General features: G+C 35.3%; 5 protein-coding genes, 2 long non-coding RNA genes and 1 pseudogene across 7 annotated transcripts; 2 read left to right on the forward strand and 6 right to left on the reverse strand.

Annotated features, from left to right (window-relative positions):
* Positions 1-4126: 4126 nt before the first annotated feature.
* On the reverse strand, positions 4127-4798 carry LOC116159223. The gene is made up of 2 exons (XR_004142917.1): positions 4707-4798; positions 4127-4659 (listed from the first exon to the last, which is right to left on the reverse strand). It is a non-coding gene; the product is annotated as an uncharacterized LOC116159223 (long non-coding RNA).
* A 3674-nt stretch (positions 4799-8472) lies between these two features.
* Positions 8473-9858, forward strand: LOC116159221 (putative nuclease HARBI1). The gene is made up of 3 exons (XM_031472170.1): positions 8473-8792; positions 8850-8997; positions 9045-9858. Exons 1-3 carry the CDS (start codon positions 8482-8484, stop codon positions 9834-9836), a joined length of 1251 nt encoding a protein of 416 aa, XP_031328030.1. The 5' UTR covers positions 8473-8481; the 3' UTR covers positions 9837-9858.
* A 28-nt stretch (positions 9859-9886) lies between these two features.
* LOC116159222 lies at positions 9887-10810 on the reverse strand. Its single transcript, XM_031472171.1, has 3 exons — positions 10517-10810; positions 10314-10463; positions 9887-10261 (listed from the first exon to the last, which is right to left on the reverse strand). The coding sequence occupies exons 1-3, from the start codon at positions 10778-10780 to the stop codon at positions 9887-9889; spliced, it is 789 nt and encodes a 262-aa protein (XP_031328031.1). The 5' UTR covers positions 10781-10810.
* Positions 10811-12223: 1413 nt separating this feature from the next.
* LOC116159224 lies at positions 12224-12784 on the reverse strand. Its single transcript, XR_004142918.1, has 2 exons — positions 12386-12784; positions 12224-12261 (listed from the first exon to the last, which is right to left on the reverse strand). It is a non-coding gene; the product is annotated as an uncharacterized LOC116159224 (long non-coding RNA).
* Positions 12785-15338: 2554 nt separating this feature from the next.
* Positions 15339-16930, forward strand: LOC116164404 (annotated as a pseudogene).
* Positions 16931-16977: 47 nt separating this feature from the next.
* Positions 16978-17844, reverse strand: LOC116164410 (the record flags this gene model as incomplete). The annotated part of the gene is made up of 1 exon (XM_031478591.1): positions 16978-17844. A coding segment is annotated over exon 1 (867 nt), but the record flags the coding sequence as incomplete, so codon positions are not given.
* On the reverse strand, positions 17628-18885 carry LOC116159364. Its single transcript, XM_031472328.1, has 3 exons — positions 18542-18885; positions 18252-18483; positions 17628-18147 (listed from the first exon to the last, which is right to left on the reverse strand). Exons 1-3 carry the CDS (start codon positions 18722-18724, stop codon positions 17903-17905), a joined length of 660 nt encoding a protein of 219 aa, XP_031328188.1. The 5' UTR covers positions 18725-18885; the 3' UTR covers positions 17628-17902.
* A 1783-nt stretch (positions 18886-20668) lies between these two features.
* On the reverse strand, positions 20669-21589 carry LOC116164417. Its single transcript, XM_031478603.1, has 2 exons — positions 21029-21589; positions 20669-20979 (listed from the first exon to the last, which is right to left on the reverse strand). Exons 1-2 carry the CDS (start codon positions 21587-21589, stop codon positions 20758-20760), a joined length of 783 nt encoding a protein of 260 aa, XP_031334463.1. The 3' UTR covers positions 20669-20757.
* Between the last annotated feature and the right edge of the window lie 1519 nt (positions 21590-23108).

The following is a 23108-nucleotide window of genomic DNA, read 5'->3' on the forward strand; positions in this document are numbered from 1 at the left end:
CTTCACTAGCTGATATGTTATTTTGAAGAACAAGTTGCACAGCTTGTGATATTTGCTCAGGTGTTTTTCTTTCTCTGTCAGTTTTCTGTTTATAAGTTAGAGGCATTTTGAATCTGTAAAGAAAATTAAATAAGACGTTTCACTAAAAGAAAGTGGGGAGGTTTGGGTCGACTCAAATCTCCCGCGCGCTACTGACCCATACCTCCCTCTCTTCAATATTCACAAATGTGCACCTCTCTTATTTATGCAATATGTTTTAGGTTATAATTTGTCGTTTATATTTGTAACTTAAATGTTACTTAAATCACAGAAAAAATCACAAGCACATCGTGGTACATGCAAGCTCAAAACAATGATCTACTTATATCAGTAATTTAAGTGAAACTTACCTGGAAATTGACTTATTTTCCCAATAAACTAAACACACGCGTAGACAAACATGAGGCTCTGTTTACAATGTCACCTATTAGTACCGCAACCAGTAATGCACCTATGAGCGGGATACATGTACCATACATGAAAATAAACCCAGTGACCCAATCCTCCCACGACCCAAACGTCCCCACCTTCCCTTTTTAGTGCATTTGATAATAATACAGCATTTCTTAATTTTTTTAATTACTTATATATTTTTGGTTGAAAGATGCCGCAAAAACAACCATAATTATAATAGTAGAATAAAATTATGGTTAACATCAGTCCATGGGTGTAGAACTTTTTTAGATTTTGCATATTTCCAATTTCTATTCCAATGGAAGGGGAAGCAAAGGGGTTTGGGTATAAAATGTAGCTTAACAATTATTCAATACATTGTAAGGTAATCTGTGACTACATGAAAGGTACTCTTGATAAAACTCGATTACACGAAAGTTATATTTTAACAATTCGGAGTAGTGTTTAGTTAGAGGCATGTAGTTATGCAAAGAGTACATTTTAATTTTCTTCGTCGTCGCATTTGTATTCGGGTAATTGGTGGGAAGCATCACTCAAGAGCTGCAAGTTGCAATGTTTTGAGAAGCGTCAGAACTTTTGAACTTAAGAAGATGGATAAGTCACCCTAAAAGTGATTGCTTTGGCTCACAAGGTAAATGGTATGGCAAGCCTTTATGTGCAAGAAGTGAAACAGATATAAACACCCGGTATAAACTGAAAACTAGTTATATTGACAATTTCAAAATAGTAACTTCATGGTCATATAGCACCAAAACTAGGTAAGCAACTTTGTACTAAGTTTAGGTACTTAAATCGACTAATTTCGGTCTAAGCAATATATAGTAGGCTCTTGTAAAGAAATTTTACAGACATGCAGTAGTACATTGATAAAAGTATAGGTACATATCAATTATACGTATAAATTCCAAAAAAGAGCCCTGTATATGACAGATTGTGACTAAAATACTTGGTTTTTTCTTTGGGGTACAGAGAGGTCTATTAGGGGCATATTTAAAAATTACTTACGCAATGTGCAGGATGTCCCACCACGAAGCCTATCAAATTTATGTTTCTTTTATTGGAACACCCAGTTTATTACGTAATTTTCAGATTCTACTATAAAAAGGAAGGCAAACCTTATTAGGGTTTGCCATTACGTAAATTCAGGTTTTTGAAGTATTTCAGATTTTATGAAAATATAGGAACAAATTTCACTTTTACATTTCAACATCTTTTTCCGATGTCCGGAACGCAGTTATTTCAAAAGCCCTGAGATTTAAGGGAAGTAAACTGTAATAAAACTTGCCTTTATTTTTAAAATGTGTTCCATTAAAGAAAACAAGATAGATCAATTTCGTGTTTTTGGGGCACCTTGTGCATTATGTAAACGATTTAAAAATGTATTTCTAATAGACCTTTATCCACCCCAAATCTAAAACTTTTTGAAATCCAAGGACTTTATAGTGTGGACTGTGGAATAGCGTGAACAGCCCTTGTATAAATAAACAAATCACGAAACACCTCTATAATGTAAGAGATTGCACATGAACAGATATTACTATCACACCCGAGAGTCGTGGCAGGCACTTTCCTATTACTCACCTTTTGCTTCTTCATTTCTTCAAGTATGATCTCAGTGACGGCGCCGCGTTCTAGTAGAAATTGTTCTAGTTGGCGTTCCATATTGTGGAGGTTGTAGACTCACCTGTAGTTTATACCTAACACGCAACACTGTCTTGCAAATCTGACTCAAGGTAAATCACGGTCAAACGCAGGAGAGAGAGTTTGCGCATGACGTCTCAAGGTTGCATGCAACCAAGAAAGGATGATACGAAATTAAATTCGCTAATAAGGGCGGAATTAATTCCGTGTTAGTTAACTCGGAATTAAATGGAAAGGAATTCATTCCGAGTTAACTAACACTGAATTAATTCCCTTCGATTTAATTCCGTGTTAATTAACGCGGAATTAAAAAAAAAGGAATTAATTCCGTGTTAGTTAACAGGGAATTAAATAGAAGGGAATTAGTTCCGTGTTAGTTAACACGGAATTTAATAGGAGGGGTTTAAATCCGTGTTACTTAACGCGGAATTAAATACGAGGGAATTAATTACGTGTTAGTTAACACGGAATTAAATAGAAAGGAAATAATTCCGATTTAGTTAACTCGGAATTAAATAGGTGGGAATTAATTCCGTGTTAGTTAACTCGGAATTAAACAAAAAGGAAATAATTCCGATTTAGTTAACTCGGAATTAATTTTGGGTCGATAAAAATTTAATAAGTGTCCCTTCTACGCCTTCGTAAGATAATGAGATAAGAAGAGTTTTTAAAGCTACTTCTTTGTGATCACAGGAAATTATTAATTTATTATTATAAATGTACCTATCTGAAAATTATAGCACTTTTTTTTACTAAACCAATTGAAAAATTGTTTTTAGATGTCCTGCTTCTTTCTATTCCTCTTCGCCAAAAAAAAGGAATTTATACGGAATAAAGTGGATTCTGGCTTGGATTTCTCTGGACTAAAGGAAAGGAATTTAGATGGAATAAAAGTGGATACAGTGGGAGTTAAACTCGCGAGTTAAATGATGAACGTAAAACTAATTCTAACCAGAATATGACTTTGTGGGAATGGTTTTTTAGCTATGGCTTCGTGGGAGCAGATACTAGTTATTAATGATACAAGTTCGATATAATCATCATAATGAAACGCGTGTAACGTTAAAATCACGAGGTGTAACACGTAGTTTTAGTTCCACAGGTTTCATTAATAATGTTCATATTGTATCATTCAAAATTTAATCTACAACGGTCCAAACAGATTTTATTTGCATTTTTCATAAAACAAAATTCAAAATTATCAAGTGCCCATACTAGTGGATGCCATGGTAATCACATTTGTCAATTTTGGCGTTCGCGATGGAAAATAGCAGTAATTATTATTTGCGTGCTTGTTCCGACACGCCGGTAATCGCGCGATTCTCAAGAGGACCTTATTTTTATTTACATGAAAATGTTTCAAATCGTTCAGATAGAACCGCGCAGGATTAACGCTGTGTCTGAAGAAAGCGTAATGAATTCATAAGATCTTATGAAATCCAAAGTGGACATGGTAAATCTGCCATAATGACAACGTCGTAGATTACAGAAATAAAGTATCCATTTGGTCATAGAATACTAGATGAATTAAGAATGAGCAAAAATTCATATTTGATGGTAGTTCAAATTTGAAAAGGTCACACCATGCTTTTCATTAAATACAAGAACTTGTTCTTATGATGAAAAGATCTTTGTCATGTGGACTCCTAAATTGCGATAGATGTAAGAATGGAGAACAATTCAAATTTAACATGTTTGTAACCTTTTAGGTAAATTATTAAAACAGTTAGTATTGTATTGTTATCTGTTAGTTTTCTTAGTAAGTGATTTTAGTTTTTAATTAAATATGTATTGATATTTACAATATGGAAAATAAAATAAAACTATTTGTACATCTTCCTTAATTTTAATTCATTTAATCAGTGGCCAATGGTAAACATTTTTTTAATTCTCATATTGAAAATCTAGTGGTGCACAAGTTTGAACAATACAGTGGAATGCTCTCTCAAATGAGGCATGACGCCACTTTGTCTAATGTAATGATCCTGGAAATAAATCACTCTCAAAAGTTGTTGCTGCACTGCTTGTAATCAGAAGATAAAGCTTTTTTAAAGGAATGCGGAATTGCACCTTCAATTTCCGTGCAATCCAACACAATTCTGCCATTTGTGATGTCTTTGAAGCATGTCGATATAAAAAGATAATTTTTCTCTCTATTACTCATATTACTCATAAGGCCCGCGTACAACATTACAAGTAGCACATATAAATGTGACGATAATGTTTTGCATTTTCATGTTACCTACTCACTGTAAATCTAAAACACTTAAAATATTTTAAATTTAATCGAAACTTCATCAACGTACATAATAGATATTCTGGTGGTATGATTTCCACAGCCCAGCTACACTAAAAAGTGAGCCCCACTAATATCTTGGAACAATAGTTTTTTTTCACACTGTTGTAGTTGTAGGGTTTCATTTAAATTTGTATTTTCTTCTTTGAGTACAACTTGGTTTTTTCAAGTATTCGAGATTTTAGCAAAAATGTTGAAGTGAAAGGACCTGCTTCCATGGTTCCGGGTTCTTCGTTACATTTCTTACTGGTCAAACTTTTTTGGTTTTTCTGAAAATACACTTTCAAATTTCAGAAAAATGTTTATTAATACACACCTTTTCCACGTTTCTGGATAAAGAAATTTCCATGTGCCCTCTTTATTCCATGGGAATAATATGGTAGTGGTGACCCAACATTTTGTTACCATTGTTTTATTTATTTTATTTTAGGTAAAGTAAAATTTATTTGACACACCTAATAAGTACAAGTACAAGTACAAGTTATCTACCAACTATTGGTTTTCTACATTGCCAACATATTTTAAAACTAAAGTAGCAGAGATGCCAACAATTACTTTCAACACCTTCTCTTAATTGTTGAGATTCACTGGTTTTACAATATTACAAAACAAAATGACAGCTGTTTTAGATATTCTATGGTTATTTAACATCGCAAATAAGCAAATCTTTAAATTTGTTGAACTTATTTTTACACAAAGGTTTAGTAAATATATCTGCGATTTGATTTTCTGTTGAGCAGTATTGAATTTTTAGCAAACCTTCTCTTAATTTTTCGTATAGGAAATGATACCTTACGTCTATATGCTTACTGCGTTTAGTAAATTGTCCATTGTTAATTAATTTGATTGCACTCTGATTATCAATGTTTAACGTAATTTGCACTTGAGCACTCACTAATTCTTCGATTAACGTTTTCAGATAAATCAATTCCTTCGCACAATCTGCTGCTGCTATATATTCAGCTTCCGTCGTAGATAACGAAACCAACGGCTGCTTCTTTGAACACCACGAAATTGGTCCGCCACAGTAATATATAACATACCCGGTGGTACTTCTACGAGTCTCTACGTCGCCTGCAAAATCTGAATCACAATATGCAATAAGATGCACATTATCATCTTCGTTGCTAAACTCAATTCCTTTACTTTTCATTGTATTTAGATATCTAAAAATTTGTTTGACATTCGAGATGTCTGCTGTACTTGGGTTCTCTATTTTTCTGCTTAAGTAGTTAGTTGCGTATCACGTATGATATATCTGGTCTGGTTTTACTCGATAAATATAGCAAGCTGCCAATCGCTTCACGATACGGATAGTTCTTTGTTGATTTTTCGCACAAAACCTTCTGGTCACTGTTGATCGGTGTATCGGCAGGCCTCGCTTCACTCATTTGAAAGTCTTTTAGGATTGATTTGGTGTATTTTTCTTGACAGAGTATAACCTTGTTATCCCTTGTTATTACATCGATACCTAAAAATGAATTCACATTTTCGTGTGTAACGATTTCAAACTTTGTGTGTAGTTCTTCCAGTAATTTATTGATTTTTGATTCGTCATTGCCCATGATTATACCATCGTCTACATAAATTCCTAAGTATAGGTCGTCGTTTTCACTTCTGAACACACACGGTTCTGTTTTTATTGCTGTTAAACCGAACATCTGTAACGCACTTGTGAAATGCTTATTCCATCGTAATGGCGCTTGCTTCAAGCCATAAAGAGCCTTTTGTAGTCGACAGATTTTATTGTCTCCATCATATCCCTCTGGTAATTGCATGTAGATTTCATCAAGTAATGCGCCATACAGGAAAGCCGTTTTTATGTCGAATTTTTTCATTATGTAGCTATTCTTGGCACCTAAAGCAAACATTATTCTTAATGAACTTATGTTTATTACCGGACTGAATGTTTCAAAGTAATCTACTCCATATTGTTGTTGACATCCACGCACGACTAGACGTGCCTTATATCGACCATCTGATTTTACTTTGAATATCCACTTGCTCGTTAGAATTTTCTTTCCTTCAATTTGTGATTTATCGACAGGAACCCAAGCATTGTTTTTCGTTAAAGATGCCTTCTCTTCTTCGATTGCTTCTTTCCATTGTTCACTTTCTGGCCCATTCACAGCTTCATTGTACGTTAGTAGAACATAGTCTTCGTAGCGTTTTGGTAATTTAATCACTCTGCGTTCTCTTGTAAGTTCTTCATTTACTGTAGTATCACCAGTCTGGTCTATTATTGGGCTGCATTCAATGTTTTCAGGTATTTTCTCTTCGTTCTCGTGTGGACGGTCATTTACCACTTGAACCACTGCATTTTCCTTTCCACCTTCGTTTTGATTCTGTTTAAATATAACATCACGTGAAATTACCACTCTTTTTTTATTAGGATCAAAGAGTCGATATCCATTAGTAGCGTATCCAATGAATATATATTTCATGCTACGTGCATCGAGTTTTCTCAGGTAACCTAAAACTTTCGCATAAGCTTCGGCCCCGAACAGCTGGAGATTTGACAGGTTAGGTCTTCTACCGGTCCAATTTTCAATAGGTGTTACTTTAGTCACACAGGAAGTGGTAGGTGTTCTATTAAGTAGATATGTAGCTGTTCTTATTGCTTCACCCCAATATTCCTTGGTTAGCTGCGAGTCAAATACTAACGCCCTAGCTTTTTCCATGATTGTTCTGTTTAATCGCTCCGCTTTTCCATTCAGTTGAGGCGAGTGAGGAATTGTGTAATCCAGAATTATTCCCTTTTTTATACACCATGTTTTTATATTTTCATTTTTAAATTCACCACCATTGTCACACCTTATTTTAGACACTCTGAGGTTATGAAGAGCTTCCGCTTCTTCCACAAACTGTTTTATGTAGTCTATTACTTCGCTTTTCATTGTCAAAAGGTACGTTGCACAATAATGAGTGTAGTCGTCCAGTATAACTAAAAAATATTTCTTTCCGTCCCATGTGATTGGATCAATTGGCCCGCACACATCCGCATGCAGTATTTCCAGCGGTCTTTTGGCTCGATATCTTATTGTATTAAATGGTTGTCTTATTTGTTTAGCCTTTAGACATACTTCGCATACCTTTTCCAATTCCTTACATTCATTTTTGGAAAGATTCAGGTTGTCCGAAACATCAATCAATTCTTTCATTGTTGCCCCACTTAGATGACCTAATTTTCTATGCCAATCTTGTACCTTTTCGTTGTTTTCGGCCAGCATACTTTCGACATCTGATGTTGACGACAGTTTTACCGTATATAAACCATTTTCTTGTTTACTGCCTTCGAGCACAACTTTATTAAGCTTAGTTATTAGTACTTTGTCTTTTGCAAAAGTCACATTTCCACCATTCTCAGTTATTGCACTAACAGATAACAAGTTTTTTCTTATTTCTGGTACGTACAGCACATTGTTTAACACACAAGCTTCGCCGACAATTGTACCTTTGCCTTGTGCTTCAATTGTTTGATTTTTCTTTGCCACAGAGATTTCACTTTGAATTTCTTCTAAGTTTTTGAACATCCTCTTATCGTTAGACATGTGTGAAGATGCACCAGAGTCCACCACGAAGTTGTTACTGACGTTGAGATTTCCAGTTGTTAAGAATGCTACTTTTCCCTCCTTTTTGTCTTCTGGTTCTTCCTTTTTTCGAAAGAAACAATTTTCTTCCCTGTGATTAGTTTTCTTGCATATTTTACACTGCTTCATTTTCGATCTACAATCTTTTGAAAAATGGCCTGGTTTTCTGCACGAATAGCAGATCTTCTCGGTGTAATGTTTCCTTAAGGCCGTTTGACATTTATGTAAATTTTGTAACAAATTTACATCCGAATTTTATCAAAAATTTACAAACGTGGAAAGCGTTTAAAATTGCTAACAAAATTGCTAACAAATTTTGCATGGAATGTAGATGTTTGCAACATACGTAAATTATTTAAAAACTGCGATTGCGTACTTCAAACTTTTGAACAGCTGATTATATTTCATTTCATATCATAATATTATTCAGATAGACTGGTTACATTTTTGTAAAACTAATGAATTTGTAGTTTAATTTTATCGGTTTAACGAGAATTTGTTATGGATGAAGATGATATAGAATGTGTGTGTTCAGCCATCGTTGTCTGCATGCTTACACGTGCTGGTGTAATGCTATTAAATAAAGAAAAAAGGCGTTCACGAAGATGGTGTCGTGAATGGATACATCGTAGAATTCGAGGTAGAGGTGTGGTGAACATGCTAAATCAAGAACTAAGATCAGAAGATCCCAATTCATACAAAAACTTTTTACGATTATCTGTACATCAGTTTAATTTCTTATTAAATTTGCTTGATGAGGACATAAGAAAAGAAGTTACATTCATGAGAGAACCTATCTCCACCACAGACAAGTAACTACAAGCATGCCTACCTAACTTGATATTATTACTAGCTATATTTTCTTTTAGGTTGCAAATAACACTGCGATTTCTTGCAACGGGAGAGAGCTATAGATCATTAATGTACAGCACTAGAGTTCATGAAAGCACCATCTCCAGATTTGTTCCTTTGGTATGCACTGCAATTATACAACATTTGTCACCAAAATATCTAAAGGTAAGAAATAAATCATAGTAACTAGTATAAAAATTTCTACATTCTAGACTCCAGATACTGAAGAAGAGTGGAAGAAAATTGCCCAGGAATTCTATGATCTGTGGAATTTCCCACACTGTATAGGTGCCCTAGATGGCAGACACATTAACTTTAGGCCTCCTATCTCTGATGGAGCTTATTATTATAATTATAAGGGGACACACAGCATTGTTTTGTTAGCGTTATGTGATGCAAAGTACAGGTTTACATATGTAAATCTTGGTGTAAATGGAAGAGTTAGTGATGGTGGCATCTTTCATCGTAGTTCATTAGCAAGGGCGTTGAATAATAATAGTCTTAATATACCTCCACCTGATTTTTTACCAGGTACTCGCAATACAGCACCATATGTTATTGTAGCAGACGATGCTTTTCCGTTATTAATCAACTTGATGAAGCCCTATCCACAACGAGGCCTTTGCCATGACACCAGAATCTTTAACTACAGATTAAGTAGAGCGAGACGCATGATCGAAAATAGCTTTGGAATGTTAGCCAACCGTTTTAGAGTGCTGCTAAATCCAATTAACCTCTGCGTTAACAAAGTTCAAATTATAACACATGCGTGTGTGGTCCTTCATAATTATTTATGCCATGAAAATGATCCCGTATATAATAATGGAAATATTTTTACTGAAGAAACCAGTGTACCATTATATTTAGAGACATTGTGTAGACAAGGATCAAATAACTCTAGTAATAGTGCAAGGGACATTAGAAATAATTATAAAATGTATTTTAATTCTCCGGAAGGCGCAGTTGCATGGCAGGAGGATTCTGTTAAAACACATAATTTATAAACATTTAATTAAATGAAATGAAAGTAGGTTATTCATATTAGTGCTTATAACTACAAATTGTTTGACCGTTGTATCCCCTCAAATAAAATATTTACAATTTTCATTTCTATTTCTTCTTTAATTTCCTCGTGAATTTTTGCTAGTTTTGAAACGATGTAATTAGCCAAAATTTGGTTTTTGTCACCTAGCAACTTATCACTCTGTTTTGACTGCATGGCCGCCGTTAAATTTTGAAGAGCTTTAGTTGATTCCATAAAAAATTGTGAATTATCTTCATTGCTGGTCTTCTTCCTTTTGCGATTGCTGTTGCAATTTGTCTTGGGTGTGTTGAGTATCGGTGGTTGTTCCCTATCAATCTCACTAATATTAGATTCTGGGATTAGCATTCCAGTTTCGGTATCTAACATATATACTGTGTCTTCTTCCTGTAATACAGATGTTTAGTATTTTTCTAACGATAAGAGAAGAAAGCATCACCATCACTTCCTCCTCTAGACTTTCTGTGATGGTTTCATTCTGCGTTTGAGTTTGTGATGCTTCTCCTAATGAGTCATATGCGGATCGTGTTTCATAGTGTTCTAATAGAAACACAAGAAGATCGTAATACCACAATGTGGGTTTGTATACCTGTAACAAATTAATCAATTAGACATCCATGGGTAAAGGAATGGAGAACTTACATCATCTGAGCCGGCACCACTCTTCTGAGAGGCTAAAACTTTGCGATGTTCACTAAAAAAGTTACTTTTAATGCCGTTGAATTTGGCTTTTATGTCATTTTCGCAAACTCCGGGTCGTAATGGCAAAAGTGCCTTAACAATTGAAGCTAATGCTTCGTTACGTGCGTGTTTATTTTTATAATTAGCCGATTTCACTAGGTAGAGGCAGGGATATTTTTGCACTTCTTCAATTAATACCCTAACTTCTCTGTTTGACCACGACATTTTTATCACACAACACGAAAATAGTTTATAACGAACCGTCTGTCGTGGTTGTACCAAAGATAATACTAGTAGTATTAATATCTTTGGTTGTACTAAAGAAATTCACAAAGACACAAACTAACCTCTTCTTTTCTTCCAGTAAATGTCAGAAAAGGCGTCAAAACATAACGAATGCAATTAGCAGTCTGCGCAGATTTACGCGTCGATTTACACAGAATGTAGAACAAGTTCTATATATTTCACAACTAAAATATTTTTACAAATTTAATACAAGAATTTATGTTTGCCACTATTGTAAATTTTTGCACACAATTTGCATGTAAATTTGTTACAAAATTTACATAAATGTCAAACGGCCTTTATGGGTGTTGCATTCTTTGTACGTTTTTCCACAGCTTTGAATGCCACATTTCTTCAGAGTCTTTCTTCATTCGCGATTCTTCTGCAATTAACGTTTCTTTCAGCAACAGGAGTTGATTCCCAAGCAGTTGCGAAATGTTTATAGTGTTCCGGAGTGTCGACAATATTTTAGACATCAACATCTCGTCAGTGTAGTGTATTAGTTTTAGTTACCTATTCTATGGTAGGGGACGGGTGGTAAAAAGTGAAGTGAGAGGCAGTCCGTTTTTAAGCGTAGCATGTAGCGTGTCTAAGTTGTATTTTTAACTTAATAAAAGTCTTAAAAAGAACCGTGTTTGTGAAAGTCACAACAGTCAGTTATGTCTTGCTTTAATGATTTTAACCGGAATGCAAAGTTTTCCATTTTACTAATATGTAGCGACATGTCCGAGTCTTTTTCATATTTATAGTTGAAGAATTCCTGTAGCAGGTTACATTTTTGTTGTTCACTGTCCTTTTGGAAAATAGTGCATAATTTTTCAAACATTTCATGCGAATTGTTACAGTTTATGATGTGCATTATTAATTTCTTGTCGATAGTAGTCATTATCACTTTTTGTGCACGCGCGTCTTTTTTGACCCATGTTTCTTTGTCATCATCCTTTGTTAGGTCTGTAAACTTTTTGTTGCCATTTACGATTTCATAAGACCCGTTGGCTTTAAACAGTATGCTTGTCTGGAATTTCCATACTTGGAATGTTTCAGCTCCCATTAATTTATCTATTAGAGTAACATCTTCTATTCCCATTATCGACGATGACGCCATTTTTCAACAAATTTATCCGTTTTTGGTTTTTTTTTTTTAAACACGAAGAGTTTTTTTTTTTTTAACGCACACAGCTTGTTTTAATAATTGTATTTTAGAAAGAAAACGTCTGAGCACATAACCTGTTTTATTTATTTTATTTTAGGTAAAGTAAAATTTATTTGACACACCTAATAAGTACAAGTACAAGTACAAGTTATCTACCAACTATTGGTTTTCTACATTGCCAACATATTTTAAAACTAAAGTAGCAGAGATGCCAACAATTACTTTCAACAACCATCACTCTACTTCGGATCTCGATTGACTCGCTCTACTACAATTAATATTGTGCAAGGTGAGTAAAGAGTAATAAACTTTTGTAGAGAAGAATAGGTATTTATTATTTTCTGAACTATCATTTTGCGTACAAATAGGGCTTTGGGTTTCAAAGATCTTACCTGCACATCTTTTTCCACTTGTAAAATTGTTTATTTTCTGCTGGAAATCGGAACAACTGCACGTTTCCCCGTCTTGAATCATGTGGACATCCACGACAGTAACACTAAAAAGGGAAATCGGAAACAAAACGCCATTGCAAAACGCGCACTAAAAATGAATTTGTGTTTTGTGAATGAATTGTTTTATTTCCATCAGCTGTTTATTTGGCAGCCCTGTCGTGACGTCATCACCAACACTTTCCAATCAATTACGTCACTGAAACATCTCGGGCCTCGGCACCGAATAAAAGTCAAGTACTCTGTGATCTCGGTGCCTTTTGACAACTGGCGCATCTATTTGTCGGTGCCCGCACAAGCCTCATATAAATTGATCAAGTTGCGTCTCTTATTACTTTTCACTCAACGGCTTAACGTATCTAAGGTGTTGTCGACACAGTATGCAACACACAATGCACCGCGGGGCAAAAATCGCTGAGATGATATGCAATATAATGAAATAAGCTGTTATTTTAGATGTTCCGTTCATTAATCATTCTCGTGATTAGCTCGAATTAGTGAACAGATAAATTTCTGTTGAGAATAAACCAATAAACTTAGGTTAACTTGTGCCTATCAACATGTACTCTGTCGATAAATTTTTAAATAATATGCTGATTTTCAACGGATAAAAGTTTAAAAGGCCAATGGATCAGAGCCATTCGAAGAGAAAAATTTACTCCCACCATAGTGCATTTGCGGGGAATGAAGCCTATTTTAGAAAGGTACCTACGAAGGTATTAAACAATAATGCAATACCGAGCGTGTTCGACTTTCCCATTCACTTAAAATAACGTACAACTATTATTCGACATCCTTTACCAGCAAGACAACGGCAATACCTATTTGCCTATTGGGTATAGACGTAAATAAGTACTTACTGGTACTAAGTATATTTCAGGTTTGGTTACAAGAAAAATAGCTAAGTCTGTTAAATGTTCCATATGTGCAGATGCGATATTATTCGCATCAGAGAGTCATTCAAAGCTTTTAACTAGAAAAAATCGTGGAGGATTGTTGCACGTATCAAGCGATGCATTAAAAATTTGCAAATTGCTGAAAATGTGTTCAGGTTTTTCATTCAATCCACACCACACCGCGTTGTAAACAAAATGGTTATCAGCAGTCTAAGAAAAATAAATAACAGTTACAGCCCATTTGGGATTTTGGATAGGCATATATTGAATCAAAATCCGCTAAATAATCATATCTTACTACTTACATCTTTAGTTTTAAGAGTATATTTTCCCATACGTGTTCACCACCAAAATACACATATAAATCAAATTAGGACTAGAGTAAGGCAGTTATATACCAATTTAGTTCAAATAAAATACCAATAAATTCGATTAAAACAGTTAACAGCTATATGTTATCTTTTTTTGCTACTAAAATTTAGAATAAACATGGCTAAAGCAAGCTACAGAACGTATGTATGTCTGCCCCGCGATGAACAGTTGGTTGCCTATCCTATCTTGACAACAGGCGTTTATAGTAAAATCTACGTTACGCGCGGTCTAGTTATAACAAGTCTCTGCTAACCTCAAATAATTTCTGTTTATAATTGAAAATCTGCATCATAACGTAGGTAAGTGACAAGAAAATGCAAAATGACGATGAAAAAAAAGCCGCAGTTACCGCCCTTGCATTTTGGGCTTCCACATTTGATTCAGATGACGAAGATGAGAACATATTATTATTTAGTAAACATGTTACAATTACAAAAAGGAGAAGAGTGTGTATTGAAAATTAGGTATATGGGAGTTATAGATAGATATAGCTTATATGGTAAGTGTAGGTATAACATTGTATAGGAAAAATACTAATACAAATTTTTAGATTTTCGCCATCACTTTCGAATAACACGGACAACATGTGAAGCACTTCTAAATAAAATTGGACAGAAACTGAATAGTACTGAGTTACGGAAGGGAAGACCTGCTAATGATTCAAAAGTACAATTTCTAGTAGCATTGTGGATGCTTGTTAATCAAGACACATTTAGGTGATGACTATATACTTAAATTTTATTCGGATGGATGTGTAATTTTGTGTTTTTGTAGAGGAGTGGCAGATAGATTTAATCTACCGGTTTCTGTGGCATGGGATTATTTTCGTAAAACTGTCGATGCGGTTGTGTCGCTTTCAGGAGAGATAATTAAATGGCCTTGATGTGAAGCTGACAGACAATATATTTCTGCAGAATTTTACAAGCGCCATGGCTTCCCTGGTGTTTTAGGGGCAATTGATGGAACTCACGTCCAAATTGTTGCTCCGCATGATAAACCAAATTCGTACATTAACAGAAAGAAGTATTATTCAATATTGCTGCAAGGAGTATGTGATGCAAATAATAAATTTATTGATTGTTATGTGGGTAATGTGCCTACTTTTAAGTTTCAAAATTACTTATACCTATGTTATTTTAGGATGTCCTGGTAGTGTTCATGATGCAAGAGTGTTAACCAAATCAACTTTAGGACAAAAACTTCATTCACAATTTAATGAACTGCTTCCACCAGAGTATCACTTATTAGCCGACTCTGCTTATCCCAATATGGTTTGTTTAATCACACCATATAAAGATAATGGACATTTGACTAATAAACAACGTAGGTTTAATTATAAACATTCAGCAACCCGTATAGCAATAGGGTAGTTGCACTAAATTTATATTTAAAAGAATCTTGCCCTATCGTACAGAAGAGCGCTTCTGTAATGAGTTTAGCAAAGCTAAAAAATTTGTAATGTCCTAGTTTAATAAAAATTTTAATTAAAAAGTGCAAGGAAATACACCATTTTAAAGTGGGAACTGAAACGGAATATCATTGGTTGTGACGTCACTCCTTTTACGCCGCCATGTTTGTTTACAATTTGCAGTGTGTTGGCGCGTGCAGCGGTTAGCGGTTATCGATATTTTACATTGTGTACTGTGTGGTTCGTTAGTTCATTGTCAATTGTGTTTATTAAAAACGAAGATAAAATTGGAGTCATGACTTCAGAGGAAGGGTTCGTCAAGGCTGGCTCAAATAACCTACCATCGGTGGATATATTTATGGTTATGGAATTTATAAAGAATGATGATAGATTTAATGCAGCGGAGATAAGAGGCATAAAAGCGGCAGCGTAAGTAAAATGAAATACATAATTCCTAGAATTACCTACTGTGGAGATTAATATTTGCTGTTTGCTAATTACACATATATTTTGTAACGTAAATGACACGTTTATGAGGTTACAATAGATTTGTTTGTTGTTTTTATAGCGCCGGTCGTGAAGAATATGGAGATAACGCCGTAGGTTACGTTGAGCTGAAGAGAGCAAACTCACTTTGCACACTGCAGTGCAAAATCTGCCCCGAACACAAAGTACGGGCCAAACATTATACCGTTTCAATGACCGTGGACGAAGCCGAAGAAAAGATTGTTAATGTTGAATGCAAAGATTGTGCCGCATTAGCAGGTAAAGTATGCAACTGTGTGTTCTTGTATTATGATTTTGATTTTCTTTACTCCAAGGTGGTTGCAAACATGCACTTGCCTTTTTAATGTGGGTGCACCGGAGGAGCGAAGAGCCATCACCAACTGAAATAACATCGTATTGGAAGAAGCCGCGGTTGTCAGCGGTGGGAACGTCTCTGAAATTCGTAACAGCAGCCGAGTTTCGGAAGACAAGAAATACTACTCCGGGGCCTAGCGAGGCAGCTACTATTGTACCGGAACTTACAAAAGCTGCCGAAAGTGCGAATTTGACAGAGCATCTTCTAAAATACACTTCAGACGCATATGAGGATAAATTTGAATGTTTGTCAGTATACAAGCTAATGTGCAAATTTGCAGCTGAGGGCGGTTCTGAGTGCAGTGATTTTTTAAAGTTCGCTACAACTCGCATGATACCCTCGGTATGTACTGATGCGGCAAAAATGACTAAGCTGCAGGCCAAATCGCCACTGTGGCATGAGTTGCGGTTTGGGCGCATCACAGCATCAAAGTTATACGAGTTTGCACATTGCAAAACCGCTGATGGTACGCTGATAGAGAAGGGGTAATAGGTGCATATAAAGTTATGGATACCAGATTTATGAAAAGGGGTAGGCTGCTAGAACACCAGGTGCTTAAGCGTGTGGAGGAAAAATTGAAGTATAAGGTGAATCCTTGTGGTTTCTTCACGTTGCCCATGTTTCCTGTATTGGGAGCTTCACCGGATGGAATTACAGAAAAGTATGTCATAGAAATTAAATGTCCAAGCAGTGCCAAGTCAGCCAAACTATATATTAAAGACGGTGACATAACAACAAAATTTAGGGCACAAGTAAATTTACAGATGTTGTGTACAGGTAGGAAAGAGGGTTGGTTTTGTGTAGCATCTCCAGAGTTTGAAAAAGATCATGATGTACAGTTAATCCACTTATATTTTGATGAGCAATTTGTAAATAATTTAATTTTATTAGCTGTAGAAAATTGGAAAATGTTTGTGTATCCAAAATTGATTGACAGTGTAGGTAAATAAATAACAAATGCATTAGGTAGATACTATTCTTGTTTTATTATTGGGTGTTGTAAATTAATTAATGCACAAGCAATTTGTACAACAGCATCGGTGTGCCCTATCAAACTGTGATTAATTACAGAATGAGGTTTTAGATACTGAAATTCCCTTACACGTCTAATAACTCTTTCTATATGTATACGTAAGCTAGCTATTCTTTTGCTTTCCATAACTTCAATTTTTGTCGGTTTTGCTGAAGACAACACGCTTGGAGGTCTCACTAAACAACAATTTTGCTCGTGAAGGTCTTTTCCAATATCTTTGAATCCTCTATCGGCCATTACAGAACATCCACTAGGAACAAGTGACAAATATCCACATGTTTTGACCAACAAAGAATCACTTATCCTGCCTCCATAACCATCAGAAACAAAATTAATAAAACCGTCTGGCGTTGAAGAAATCAAATATTTCAATGAATTACATTTCTTATATTCGGACCAAGTAAGAGCTTGTTTAACAGAGTCCTTTGGCTTCTCAATTTCTATTTCAAAACAGTCTATTATGGACTGCACACTACTGTAATGAGCTCTAAATGCAATCGGCAGAAAGTATTTAATTTTTTCAGCTGAAGGCCAAAAAATTAAGGTTCTCAAATAATTTTCCATTGGAAATAAGCACTTTGTAAATATTCTCGATGCAGACATTCCGAACATGTGACCTAAGCGTAAAAAGGAATCGTTAAGTTTGATTTTCATTAATGTTAATAGAATATTGTCTGTTGCAAGTTTGGACTTTGAACTTAATATTTGTATCACAGTTGACAACCAAGCCTGTGGAACACCCACGTAATATTTTGGCACCCTTTCAATCAGTGTGAGTGTTGTCTGCAATGCTTGCTTTGCCTCGCTTTCCGTATCCTTCAGGGTGTCCATTTCACTGCTCGAAGTACTTGGTACAACAGAGCTCGATTCAATGTCTTCTGTATCACTGCTACTGCTGATAGAGAAGAGTACTTACTTTCTTTATTGGTGTCATTTTCACATGTGGAGAAGTACTGACATCTGATGTTTGTGGTAATTTTATTGGTGAAACTGCCATATGTTGCACCGAACTGGTTATATGACACTGTACGTACTTGCTCCGGAATGAGGGTCGCACTTGTATTGCAACATGTTTTCTCAGTTCTTCTTCCTTTTCGGCTGGTTCTTGAGGTTCGTCTTGTAGAGTATGAAGGCCTACGAATAATCTGTTTTAATACAAGTTACAAATATTGTACCTACTGACAAACACAAATGCAATTTTATTTAACAAAATATGTACCTACAGTAGATACACTTACTTGTGTGACTTGTTGATGGTGTTTCTAAGTTTGAAGAAGATTCTTGTCGAGTTAGAGCTTCTTCTACAAGCCGCATTCTTTGCCTTTTAAGAGGTAATGTACGCTGAGGTGCAGTTGCCGCTCTCTTTCGGTCAGGCTGGCAGTCAAAAATGTGCGGTACAACATCCGGTTTGATTATTATATTTCCTCCCGCTAATTTAAATCGCATGTAGTTTTGCATATCCTCCTCTAACTACAAAAAATCATTTAATTAAGAAATGCACCTAACTGTTAATCTAGGAAAAACCTACATTGAAATGATCTACACAGCAGAAAAACAAACACTTTGATTTTGGAAAATCTCGTCTTGCTGCTTTGAACCATAGTTTTTTGCGACGATATTCTTGTGGCACAGTAACGAAAATCTTGTTTGGATTATTTTTCGACGTAGTCGTACAACCAGGAACAAAACACCACTTATTCGGAGCGCTCATTGTTTGTTTGCGCTTTAATCACTTATTTAACAATATTAATACTACGAAAATGAACACTAAGTCTTATCACGGATACTCGCCAACGTTCCCAAATCACAAAATACAGTCAAACACGATAAACCCAAATTAACAGCCAAATGAACGCATTATTACGCGCACACAAAGCATAAGTTACATGCAGCCATAACAAATCGTAAAAGGAGTGACGTCACGTCGCACTGTGTAACCTTGCGAGGCGTTTTGGCGGGAACTTTGCTAGTTTGAATTTTAGTGCCAAATTTCTCAAGTAATGCTTAAGATTTTGTTTTTTTTTTGTATAACACGTGACTTCTATCTACGTGTCCTTTGCTTCTGTATAATAAAAAAAAAACATGCAAATACCCTATTGAACACACATTCGGATTATTAAAAGGCAGATTTCGTATACTGCGTTATGTAAATGTGTATGACACCAAAGAAATCCCAAAGGTTATAATGTGCTGTTGTGTATTGCATAATATTTGTATTAATTTTAATGATATCGATCTTGAGGAGTACAATGATAGTATGCAGGAAGATGTTCCGCATGATATTGATGTTGTGGCGCTACTGACTTGGTTTTCGGCGCCACTGCCTGCTGGCTATTGCCGCGCCATCTAGGCCAGTATAAAAACTAACCGCTCAAAAGAAACGAGGCACAAATCACAAATCACATACGGATAGATTAGAATCTCCCATGTTACCGACTGGAATTGTAAAAAGCGCCATCCAACGGTTGCAAGGGCAACTATACAGAAAAAGCGGGATACTCAAATATCTATTTATGTGTTGGAAATTCAGATTACAAGTAAATACATGAACTGTGAAACCTTAAATGAACTTTATGTGCCATTTAAAGTATCACAGTACATGTATTTATCTTGCAATCGTATTTACATCTGAATAGTTTACAATTACCATTTCTCTTTAACATGTATGCCCAAAAAAGTATTCAGAAAACGAATTTATTTCGCATCATAGTAAAATCATTTGCTGCAGAAATATATAATGCATTACAGTTGAAATATAATGATAATTGCGTTACAACTTGAGGCAAAGAGGAAAAATCATATCAGAGCTCAACGTTCCCAATGCAGAATCGAATGCAAACAAAACAATCTCTGTTTGTGCAAAGTTGGAGTGCTTTAAATATCGATGATGGCAAATGTAAACTATTAGCATAATTTTTCTACAGGAAATCCTATCACACTTTACACATTTACACTAAGGGTACGTTCACGGTTGATATCAAGAAATGCCTTGCAACAGTAACTGCAACGTCAACATGGTGTGTTAATGTAATTATTTCTTGAAGATGTATCAGCCAGTTAAAAGGTTATATAAAGTGGTTGTACGACGTTTTGTCTATTTACGACTTTTTGAAGTACATTGTTTAAAATTTTACCAACAGTTGATGCTGTATATTGGCCAGACTAAACAATACTTAAACAAAATTACAGCATCAACTCTTTGTAACATTGTAAACAATGTACTTGAAAAAGTCGTAATAGACGAAATGTCGTACAACCACGTTATATAACCTTTTAACTGGTTGCTACATCTTCAAGAAATAATTACGTCAAGTTTATAAATCGTCCTTTAGCATATACTCAAAATAAGTAATAAAAAAGGCATTGAAATAAAGGTCAAATTAAATAAATTTGACTTCCTTTTGCACCTTTCATTTGTGATTTGTGAAACGAGGTCTTATTCCTCCGGTCCGCCTAAGGTAGCTTTGTGTAAGTAAACAACTTAAACCACATTACTGGTGTTTCTATTCTTTATTCATCCTTCCGCACGTTTATCCGTGCAATAAATAAAGTAGTGCTATATACGACAACTTATTCCATTAATCGCCGTATACACTACAATGTAAATAATAATGGTCGCACTAAACGTGACTACTTAGCAGATATACTACAAACGTAAGAACAAATAAAATGTTTAATTCCCAACTATTTTGTTTCCATTACAAAATAAAATGAAAATTCTATGTAAGTATTAACATATCTAATTTAACGATTTAAAAATTTGTCGATTACGGAAATGAAGCGATCCTGCATCTGCATTTTTTCTCTGTGTCGTTTTTCGACGTCTTTATATGTTTTAAACCACATAGGCTCCTCATCTGAATGCTGTTGTCGTCGCTTCTTATTCCTTTGTGGCATTTCATTGTTATGAGGAGTTTCACAAGCACTACTAGTGCTAGGTGACTGCAGATCTTGTTCCCGATCATTCTGAAACAAAAAATAGTGAGTAAGTTAATCCAAAAACAAGAGATACTACCAAAATCAACGTGTTACATTCTGCTACAGGATGTATATTCGGATTTGCACTTAGAACATGGTCTAATAAATCAAAGTATTTAAAATGGATCCGACCTCTTCCTGTTTTGTTGTTATTATCGATCACTTTCTTATAAGACTTTTTTAAATTTTTAAATTTGTTATCACATTGTTCCCATGTTACGGGATAACCTGCTTCTGTCATACTGTTTGCTATTCTTTGCCAGACACTCCGATTGGTCATTTTGGTTCCTTCAAAATTTTGTCGATTTTCTTCATATAAGGAAATCAGAAGTTTTACTTCTGGGTCATTCCACTGATGACTGTTGTTTTGTTTGGTTGTAGAATCAGAAGGTGGAATATTTTCCACTTCTTCAAGAATACTTTCCTGTTCTTCCACGGTGTTCTCCTCATACATGACTGTTTCTTTGGAATTAATTTCAGGTTCGAAATTACGTGGATCGACATGTGCTACCTTTATATGTTCTTTTACTTTGCTTGCATACGAAATGAAATCGCAATGGGCACATCTTGCTAAATATTCGTTATTTACCATATTCATTTTGACCGCTGTATAAAGCTAGTTGCACATCGAACGTAAGCGTAATCAGAACCATAATCATAAGGTTCAAATGCCTGAAATATATGTCCTTTGCTACATGGAGTTACGCTTATGATTACGGTTATTGGGTGACCTTCATGACACATAACTTGTAAAATTGAGTTCAAATTTTTCAACTTTGTGTTTCTGATTATGTAAAAAAGCTTATAGCGCATGCTCGCATTCGTCAGCTGATTGTTTATAACCATAGAAAACCTAACCTACGGATAGAATGAAAGCGGCCTTGTTAAACATTGAAACAATGTCAGTGCCCTCTAGTAGTTTGGAAGAATACTATTAGGATTCAAACTTTGAGCGTTTAGCTAATAAGAATGAAATTTTGATGATGTTAATGTTAAAAAAGTTAAAAGTAAAATTCTATAGAGGTTTTCCTGCGCACATGTGATGGCTAACATTTCTGCGTGAAACACAGTGGTATGCTGACCAAGGGGAAAACTGATGTCAGCTCTCGGTCGGTCACCATATATACCCATGCCCGTCCCCCTTTCCGTTAGGGACCCATCTGTAAACCACATGAGCCCCTCAGGTTTGAGGAACGGCTGATTCGAGTTCAGCTACTGCTCCCTGTCCGGGAGAGTGACTTTATAACCTTTAGGTTTAGGTAAGACAGCCCGAATAACATCCCTTCTTGCGAGAAGGGGATCGGATCTGAGAGTTTCCACCCAGATCCGCCCATGCCCAAGGCTGCCTCGATCTTTCCACTCTCCCCAATCGTTTAGGCGTATCGAAGCCTTCCGAGCCTCCGTCTCTACAGCTTAGTGCAAAGGCTCTACTCCCAGAAGTGCCTCCATGGCCAAGGTTGGGGTGGTTTTCATGGCTGCAGTGACCCCCAGACAGGGGGGGTCTCCACCTTATAGCATGCAAACAGAAAATATTCTATCTCATCATAATTTGATTTATTCCGATATGCGCGATCGAACTTATTAGAAGAAACGTTAAATTACAAACTTTTAATAGCATTAGGTAAATGGGACAGCGACATGTAAATTTGATCTACGACCTGCCGTGGTAGAATTTTTACAGAGGAAGGGCAGCACTGAGAGAAAAATCTGTTAGCAGTAATAAAAAAAATTTAATACTATATGTGACTATACAACTTGTTATTCACGATAATTAAATAGAGTTTTCTGTACCTGTTTGATTACAGTCAAATTTTAATTTTATTTGTAATTACATCAATTACCGTAGGTATTTGAAAACCTGGCAACAGACATAAACTTTCTTTAGAGACAATTAAAGGCATTTATTATGAATAATAAACAGTTTAATTAGAATAAGTGTACGTTAAATAACCTTAAATAGTACACTAAATTGTTGTAAGTATATAATATATTTAGGAAGATTTAACCGCAAAATAACTGTGGGTAGCAAAGCGAGGTGTTGTAGAAACGTAGTTAAATTAGAATGGTTTTTCATTGACTTACTACAGTACATCTTGTTTAATTGTGTTAAAAATCTA

This window comes from Photinus pyralis, unplaced genomic scaffold (genome assembly GCF_008802855.1).
Source record: "Photinus pyralis isolate 1611_PpyrPB1 unplaced genomic scaffold, Ppyr1.3 Ppyr1.4_LG1, whole genome shotgun sequence".
NCBI classification, from domain to species: domain Eukaryota; kingdom Metazoa; phylum Arthropoda; class Insecta; order Coleoptera; family Lampyridae; genus Photinus; species Photinus pyralis.

Excerpts from the sequence above, each read along its gene's own strand:
- LOC116159221 (XM_031472170.1), top strand. The coding sequence starts at position 8,482 with ATGGATGAAGATGATATAGAATGTGTGTGTTCAGCCATCGTTGTCTGC. Across the intron at positions 8,793-8,849 it reads CCTATCTCCACCACAGACAA|GTTGCAAATAACACTGCGAT; the intron begins GTAACTACAAGC and ends ATTTTCTTTTAG. Across the intron at positions 8,998-9,044 it reads TGTCACCAAAATATCTAAAG|ACTCCAGATACTGAAGAAGA; the intron begins GTAAGAAATAAA and ends TCTACATTCTAG.
- LOC116159222 (XM_031472171.1), bottom strand. The coding sequence starts at position 10,780 with ATGTCGTGGTCAAACAGAGAAGTTAGGGTATTAATTGAAGAAGTGCAA. Across the intron at positions 10,464-10,516 it reads GTGGTGCCGGCTCAGATGAT|GTATACAAACCCACATTGTG; the intron begins GTAAGTTCTCCA and ends AATTTGTTACAG. Across the intron at positions 10,262-10,313 it reads GTCTAGAGGAGGAAGTGATG|GAAGAAGACACAGTATATAT; the intron begins GTGATGCTTTCT and ends TCTGTATTACAG.
- LOC116159364 (XM_031472328.1), bottom strand. The coding sequence starts at position 18,724 with ATGAGCGCTCCGAATAAGTGGTGTTTTGTTCCTGGTTGTACGACTACG. Across the intron at positions 18,484-18,541 it reads GCTGTGTAGATCATTTCAAT|TTAGAGGAGGATATGCAAAA; the intron begins GTAGGTTTTTCC and ends GATTTTTTGTAG. Across the intron at positions 18,148-18,251 it reads ACCATCAACAAGTCACACAA|GCCTTCATACTCTACAAGAC; the intron begins GTAAGTGTATCT and ends GATTATTCGTAG.
- LOC116164417 (XM_031478603.1), bottom strand. The coding sequence starts at position 21,589 with ATGAATATGGTAAATAACGAATATTTAGCAAGATGTGCCCATTGCGAT. Across the intron at positions 20,980-21,028 it reads AATGTAACACGTTGATTTTG|AATGATCGGGAACAAGATCT; the intron begins GTAGTATCTCTT and ends TTTTTGTTTCAG.